Consider the following 7,797-nt stretch of genomic DNA (forward strand, 5'->3'; position numbering starts at 1 on the left):
TCGACACCTGACCCCCGAGCCCGTCTCCCGCCGGAGGGCGGGACCTGGCCTCCCCTCCCGCTCCCGCCCATTGGCTGCGAGCACTGCGAGGCCCCCGGGGCGCCCCGCGCCCGCCTGCCCCTTGCCACCCTCCTCTCCTCACAGCGCAGCCCCGCCGGTGCCTCCGCACCGCCTCCCTCCCTCCCACCGCTCCCAGATCCCCCCTGCACGGGGCCCGCCTCCCTCCCTCACCCCTCCGGCGGCTCCGGGGGCCGGCCTTTCTCAGGCGGTGGCAGCGGCGCCCGGCGAGCCGGCGGGGCCCTCTGGCGGCGCGCAGGGAGCCGGCGGTGGCCGCGCCGCCTTGGTGCCGCCATGTACTACCGCTTCAGCGGCGTCACGCAGCGGCTGGTCGGGGCGGCCGCCTCCGCCGCCTACAGCCCGCAGGTAACGGCAGCGGCAACGGCACCGCCCCGCCGCCACCAAGGTAGCCGCGCTCCGGGCGGATCGGGGCCGCCGCTGCCGGCCCGACCCGTGACCTTGGGGCCGCCCGGCCGTGCGGGAGGGGGGCGGCTCGGGGAAGATGGGCGGAGTAAGGCCGCCTCGCTCGGTGCGGCTGCCCCGGCGCTGCTGCCTGCATCGCCCGGGGTAGCGCCGGGGGCACCGGCAGGGTGGCGTGGGCGCTGTGCGGTGGGGAAGGTCCTGAGGAGACCGTGAAAGCTCCGATTTCGTGCAGTTCAGTAACAAAAAGGCACTCGGTTTAGCAATGAAAAGGCGTTCGCTGCTGGAGGTCAAGGCTTGGAAATCTGATTTTTATTTATTTATTTGCTTGGAAATCTGATTTTTATTTATTTATTTATTTATATAAAGTAAAGCTTCTAAAGAAGCCACGTCCGGAGAGCAAGCTTCTCTGATGTGACCTCAGCTGCTTTATTTTTAAAAAAGTGCATTTATGCGCACAAACGGGAGAAGTCAAAGGATCAATTACTTATGGTTTGTCTTTTTTTTTTTTCTGATAAACTTAATAAAAGCTGACGTATCGGTAGGGTGTGTATGGTTGGGATACACCAGTTTTTCTATGTAGCTCCTCCCTATCGTCATTCTGTAACCGCCTTACTGCACAGTTCTGCTTTCCTTGGTAGCCTTCACTGTGCAGATTTTACTCGGACAGCGCAGTCTGCAAGCGGCAATACTGTGTTAAGCTTCTCTAAAACACTGAGCTGTTTCAAGGGACCCAGACCAAAGGGAAAACTTTTTATTTGGATGTCTTCTGAACTTAAGGCTTTGTAGTTTAGATGGATAGACAGCGAGAAGGTTAAGAAAACTGGATGATCACGTTCAGCGGGTCACACTCTACGTGGATGCTGGTACCCAGCACAGTGCTGCAGGTTGTTGCAGAGCCTTATCAGTTACCTGGAGCAGGCAGTAGAGCGTAAAGTTTGCAGAAGACATCAAAGCATGGGGTCGTCTGAACTTCTGGAAGTTCAGGAATCTGGAGATAGTGGCAGACAGCAAGCTGGACATGAGGCTGGACATGCATGCTGCTTGCGAAGGAGACCAGTGTCATCCTGGGCTGTATCACCTCATGCATAGCCAGTACCTCAAGGGAAGCAATTGCCTCCGGCTACTGCATCCAGCTGTGGGCCATTTCAGCATGGGAAGGTTTGGGATAAGCTGGAGCATGTTCAGCAAAAGTCCCCAGTATGGGTAGGAGGGTCAGAGCACTTGGCCTGTGTTGAGTTTAGGAGGAAACGGGGCTTGTTCTCCGGTAGAAGAGGAGCTGGGGCAGGGGCATCACGCAGCCGCAGATCTAGGAGCAGCCAGCCAGAACCTGCAGGAGAGTTACTGAGGATGGAACTGGGCTCTGCACAGCTTATGCCCTCCCACCAGGCACCGCTGCAACAAGAAAGGGTCAAACTGCATGTAAGAAAAGATATTTTTGTGTTTATTGTAGGAGTGAAACAGGTGCCCCAGGACACTGTGCAGTCTCCAGTGCTGGAAAGCTTTCAAGGCCAGACAAGCCAAAACCCAGAGCAACCTGGCCTGACCCCATGGGAGAGCCTCCTCTGGGGAGGAGTTTGGACTAGCGCTAGACAGCCCTTGCATCCCAAATTAACCCATGACCTTAAGTAAACATTGAGGTACTGGTGACTTTCAGATATGGTAGTTTCTGGCCCAAGAACAGTATTCTCTTTCTTTTTCCCCACCGTTCTTTAGGTTTCCTGGGTAGCTGTTGGGAAGGGGTCTGGGAAGAGGGCAGGACACAGGGAAGACAGTGGAGTAAATACGTTCTAGTCTAAAAGTACGTCTGTTCACATCTTTACAGGCAGCTATGGTAGAAAACACAAGGTTTGGGCACTTCTTATCTGTCCTATACAAATATATTTAATCTGTATATAGGTTAAAATTTGAAAGGAATCCTGGGTAAGTAGATGTTAAGTCCAAATCAAAGTAATTTTTTTTCCTATTGTTTTCATTGCTGTATTTAATCAAACCACAGCTCAGCAATTAAAATGGTTTACTTTTTATGCTATTTGTCTTGATTGCTCTGGAAAAATGAGGACATCTTGCCATTCAAATTCTCCTCGGTCAAAAATGCAATGTAATAATTCACTCTATTCTGTACTGGCATGTTTTGATGCTTCCCAATGCAGTATTGTTTTGATGCGAGTTTAAGCTTGTGGGCTTGCAAAATATCACTCAAAACGTATTTCAGAAATGCTTTTGCTGACAACTAACATAACTAACTACTCATACTAACAAAAATTTCCTTAGTTTGAAACCTCTACTGTTCTTTCCATCTCAGTCTTATCATTCTTAAATGACTTAATTTTGCATTTAATAGTTCATGCTACTTTACATAATTTTGTTTAGCCTGTTTGAATAAATGGGAACTTTCTCAGCTAGAGCAGGTAAGGAGTTAAATAGGTTAAAAATACTACTCTGATTTAGGAGGCTAATGACTGCCATAGCCATTACAAATTCAATACAAACTGTTCAGTCAAAGAGCTGGCCTGTGTTTAAAACACTAACAGTGGGACCAGTTTCAAATGCCATCAGGTGAGTGTGACTGTATGAACTTTTTCCTAGTTCTTCAAGGCTGACCACAACCCAGGTAGAAAGAAATTCTCTCATACTGCCACATCTTCAGATGGTACAGCTTGTTTTGCTTGTAGCTATTAAAAAACAAAACCAAACCACAAAATAAAAACTCCACACAGATCTTCTGATTTAATGTGTGAATCGTTTGGAGTTGGTTGAGAAACTGTAATGATTAACCTTTTAGACTGCCGATCATACTTCAAACATACACAAAAACACTTAAGTGTGTCATCCCAATGCAAGCAGAGCTTCAAGTAATCCTATCTAAAAGCATCCTTGTGTTAGTGATGACAAACAGATTTAACTTCATACAGTGAGGTATGTGCTGCTGCAAATGATCTGTTATTTAGGTGAGAAGTGTCTAGTTCAGTTAGGTTCGTAAAAGTTACTTCAATTCATGTTCTGAACTCATTTCTCAGCTTAACTTCCTTCCCAATTTTCCTTTTTCACTTACACTTACCTCAGTCTTCTCCACTTTCTCATTCTGTGATTCAGCTTGACCAATTTCCCTTTACAAACTTAAGCGTGGTGCTCTCTCTATTAAATTGTGTTCCTAATTCTTACCTGTTTTGTGCTACTAGGAGAATGCAAATCTCCCTTTGGAGTTCATGCTAGGAAGATGTAAGTTTGTTTTAACTTTGAACATGTTGGCCAGCCAACGGGTAGGTTGACCTGCAGACCTCTGACCGGAATGCAAACACACTTTAGAACTTTAGAGAGGGACAGGCAGAGAGTTAAACCTAATGATACTGGTGTCTGAGATTTTGTATGTTTTCGATTAGCCACATGTCCTGACCTTTCATTAAGGACTTCAGAGAAAGTCATTGTGTGCTTATGAAATCGGCTGATGATGACTTTTCTGTTTGAGTTGACCTTCTACACTTCATCTAATAATTAGAACAAATTCTTATTAGCTTGATTAAGAGATTAACATCTTAAAATCAGAAGAGAAATTATCAAGATGAAACATTTGCTAAAGAAAAACAGGTCAAACATGTACAGGCATTCGCTCTTCAGTAGTACGTTGAGTGTAGCAAAACACTGGTGCTGGTAGCAACACCCAAACTGCAGGGTTATCTAAACACAAGTGTCATTTAAGGTGTCTTAATGACTTGCTCAAAAATGATCTGTACTGAAATTCTTCTGTGTAGTCCTGAGGATTTCTCTCCAACCACAATAAGCTTAGCAAGCAGCTGATTTTAAGTTTCTTAGCTAATCTTAAGTTTCTTAGATGCTTCCTTTTGCTGATATGAAAAGAACTACTTGGTTTTAATTCAACAATTCATGTGCAAGACTGCTCAGTAGTAAGGTGCTAGTTACTGAATGTGCAAGAGAATCCAGTTTTGCCAGCTTTCTTTCAAAACATAACCAAGACCGTCAGAAATACGGGATTCTAATATTAAGACACTAGAAAAGCAGAAGGCTGTTTTGGGATGTTGAGAAGTGTAGTCTTTCCCTCGAAGATGCCTATCATGGCAGAGAATTTACAGCCATATGGAGAAAACATGCCTGGTCTGTAGCAGGCCTAAGAGGAAAAGAGTGAAAGTCTGATTTCAGCTCCAGTGTTCAGACAGTTCTCTTAAATACAAAATGTATCAACTAGTCCCATGAGCAGAAACTAAAATTTGAGTGCAGCCTCAACTTGATCTAATGGAGAGCAATTGCTGTTTCTGTTTGAAATGAAAGACTGTTGCATTAACCTGCCTGTATTATGCTTTTCGCTTTTGCAGCGATTAGAAAAAACAAACATACAGCTGTTTCAGGAGCCATAACGTACATCGTCGCTGCCATGTGCTGAAGCATAACTGTTAAGTCTACCTCTAATAAAACAGGCAAGGAGGCCATCTCACAATGGCTGTAACTTTGTACACTTAAAATCTTATCCATAGAACCGGATCGTGTAGTTTTATATCAAATGCAGGGTACAACCATCAGAACTGAAATGAAATTAACTTACGCTGCTCAGAGGGAACACGTGAGGGGTGGCAAGCTGCAACAGCATGTGAATTACAGGGTGTTGTTACACCAGCTTAAAATATCTACCCTTTCAAGGCATCTGAAGTGTCCTTGAGCACCACTTATTTATCACTTTCATATGAAACAGCAAGTGGTCATAACCTTTCTATTTTTTTAATTAATATTTTTTGTTGGTGGTGGTTTCCTTTTTTTGTTTTTCTTTTTTCCTCTCCCTCCAGCCCACACATCCCAGTTATTTCAGGCCCAATTCTAGAGGCACTGCTTAGAACATTCAGGAGGAAGAGTTTGGTAAAGTCTCCTCACTCTGTTGGACCCTAGCATCAGGGATTCCCCACTTCTAACCCTACTACTCTGATAGGATCTAGGTAGTCTGTCTATGTGCAAAAACAAGCAACAATTTGTACCAAATACCAGCACAGAAAAGCATACGATAGCTATGAATTTATGTCATGGAAAAAAAAAAATCAGAAAGGAGGCTTCTGTTTTCCTCACAAAGTCCAAAGTTGTAGCAGAGAAATGAACAGGCCAACAATGTGTCTTTCATTAGCTGTCACTTTTTTTTTTTTTAAACCAGGGGTTGTCATACCTTATTTACCAGATAAATATTCTTTGTAACCTATCCTTGTAATGACTGGCAGTGGCAGTATGCCTACCTAACGTGACAATTGGTACATTTGCAAGTATTATATACCTTGATATTTTAATCTTTATTTATGCAGGGACTCAAACCAATAGTTTCCACTGAATCCCCAGCTCTGATTTTTGGGACAACAACTAAACTTGCTTCAGATTTACCAGCAACTGATTCTTTCTTGGGTAAAAACAAGGTGCCAGACCTACAGAAAATTTTTCAGGTAACGACAACTTTGAGAGTAACTTAAAGAAAACTGGAGAGAGTGGGTCATATTTTGCCCTATTTTAATGTGGTGAACTACTTTTGTCATTCTACAATACCTACACTTTTCAAAATGCACTTAAGGACATATGGTATAATTGTATCTGTCCCATGACCTTGCATGGGACATAAATACAGAAAGTGAAAAGTCTAGTAAAAATTATCTTTCTTTTGGTGGGCTTCAAAAGATGCAAATTGTATTATTTGACTATTGGAAGCATTTTCCATGTGGGAATCCAAGCATATGATTTAAAGCAGATCTGGAGAAGCAAAGCAGATCATTACTGTTTTAACAACTTGAATACTACCAAAGCTGTTATAATGCAGTGTTAAGAAGAGCGCAGTAAGGTTTTCAAAGCCAGTTTGTTAGCTATGCAATTTCTAAATGTACTGGGATTTCTCATAAAATAAATCAGTTAATTTATTTATTTTTTAAACAAAAGCATTGAGAATGTGCTTTGTAACGTGCCCTTTTCTCTTTTTCATGCCACTTGCATTTGGAATATGTCAGTCTGACTTGGTGAATAACCTTTTCTATGTATCTTTTCACATTCTTTTGTTAGTGACACTTCTCTCATCCAGGTCCTCTTTAGGAATATTTCAGGATATGTTCTTTCTGCCTGCACTTAATGGCTTTGGCTAATAAAATTAACTTGCATCTGCATTTGTCTTGCTAAATGAAAAGCACTTAATACATCTGATTGTAGATAGCCTGTTTGTCAGGAGGTTTCCCTCATGGGAGTCTCTTAAATTTACCTGAGGTAGCTTGTTCATGGTGGCCTCTTTCTGGGTGTTCATTTTCTTTTGTTTGTTTTTAAACTCTTCCCACAGAAAGCAGATGGACTGCCAGTACACCTGAAACGAGGAGTTCCAGATAGGCTGCTTTATCGGACCACTATGGCTCTAACAATAGGCGGGACTATCTACTGTCTAGTGGCACTCTACATGGCCTCACAACCAAGAAACCAAAAGTAAATGAACTCATGGGACTCGTGACATTTATCTGAAGGACCTCCTGCATGTCTCTCCACTTGCTTCTTAATTCTGTGATCGATCATAAAAGGTTCATTATTCAGATCAAATTTCTGGGAGAAAATGTGTTTAAATTGGTTGCCTTATGTGCTCTAGAAATCAATATAAACAGAGACAAATTCATCATCTTAACATATGGTTGTAGCTTTGCATTTGTTGTATTGCAGGAGTGTATGAACAGTTGGAGAAAGTTAAACGTTTCCTTCATCCCCTCCCCCAGTTTCAACAATGTCCGAGATGGGACAGAAGAAATATTTTCTGGGCTATGCTCTACATTCATTATTGGGAAGATGCTACCAGTTTCCAAAACAGTAAAAAGAAATAATTATTATAACACAGCAAGAACCTGTTTCTGTCATGCACAGCTCATTTTACATAACCAGGTGACAGTGGAACTTCTCCAAATGCTGGTATATTATTTAACACTTGTACCTCTGATGGCAGGACAAAGGGCTTAGCTCCTTGGAACATGTAAACTGGATTTATTCCATAATGTGAACATCACAGTATGTAACAGAATGCAACAGTATTGTAGCATCAGTTGTACACCAGTTTTTGGACTTTCATTTGTCAAACCCTCTCTTGTTGTGCAATAAAGATTAACTACGTGAATAATGGGCAAGTCTTGAAAGTTTAATACTACTTCAGCTGGCCTCATAGCAAAACGTATTAGCATACTGTTATTCAAGTTCAACTTGTAGATCTTAAACCAGACAACGGATTCCGCTGCCTTACTGTAATCCTTTTGGGATGCTAATCCTCTTAAAACTCTATCTTGCAACACGTTGGGTCTTTAACTATAAGTTTTGGTGAAA

The 7,797-nt window shown here is 43.0% G+C and overlaps 1 protein-coding gene across 3 annotated transcripts; it reads left to right on the plus strand.

The window, feature by feature from the left end:
- The first annotated feature begins 264 nt into the window (after positions 1 to 264).
- On the plus strand, positions 265 to 7,594 carry LOC121067903 (cytochrome c oxidase subunit 7A-related protein, mitochondrial). 3 transcript variants are annotated; one of them, XM_040552831.1, is made up of 3 exons: positions 267 to 423; positions 5,775 to 5,909; positions 6,782 to 7,594. In XM_040552831.1, the coding sequence occupies exons 1-3, from the start codon at positions 352 to 354 to the stop codon at positions 6,923 to 6,925; spliced, it is 351 nt and encodes a 116-aa protein (XP_040408765.1). In that variant the 5' UTR covers positions 267 to 351; the 3' UTR covers positions 6,926 to 7,594. The 3 variants fall into 3 exon arrangements, with proteins under 3 accessions (XP_040408767.1, XP_040408765.1, XP_040408766.1); XM_040552832.1 differs by lacking the exon at positions 267 to 423 and adding an exon at positions 728 to 766; XM_040552833.1 differs by lacking the exon at positions 5,775 to 5,909 and having other exon boundaries at positions 265 to 423.
- The last annotated feature ends 203 nt before the right edge of the window (positions 7,595 to 7,797 follow it).

The sequence above is a fragment of the Cygnus olor genome, chromosome 3 (genome assembly GCF_009769625.2).
Source record: "Cygnus olor isolate bCygOlo1 chromosome 3, bCygOlo1.pri.v2, whole genome shotgun sequence".
NCBI lineage: Eukaryota > Metazoa > Chordata > Aves > Anseriformes > Anatidae > Cygnus > Cygnus olor.

Coding starts and splice junctions, on each gene's coding strand:
- LOC121067903 (XM_040552831.1), top strand. CDS start 352: ATGTACTACCGCTTCAGCGGCGTCACGCAGCGGCTGGTCGGGGCGGCC. Junction 424..5,774: donor CCGCCGCCTACAGCCCGCAG/GTAACGGCAGCG, acceptor TTATTTATGCAG/GGACTCAAACCAATAGTTTC. Junction 5,910..6,781: donor ACCTACAGAAAATTTTTCAG/GTAACGACAACT, acceptor CTCTTCCCACAG/AAAGCAGATGGACTGCCAGT.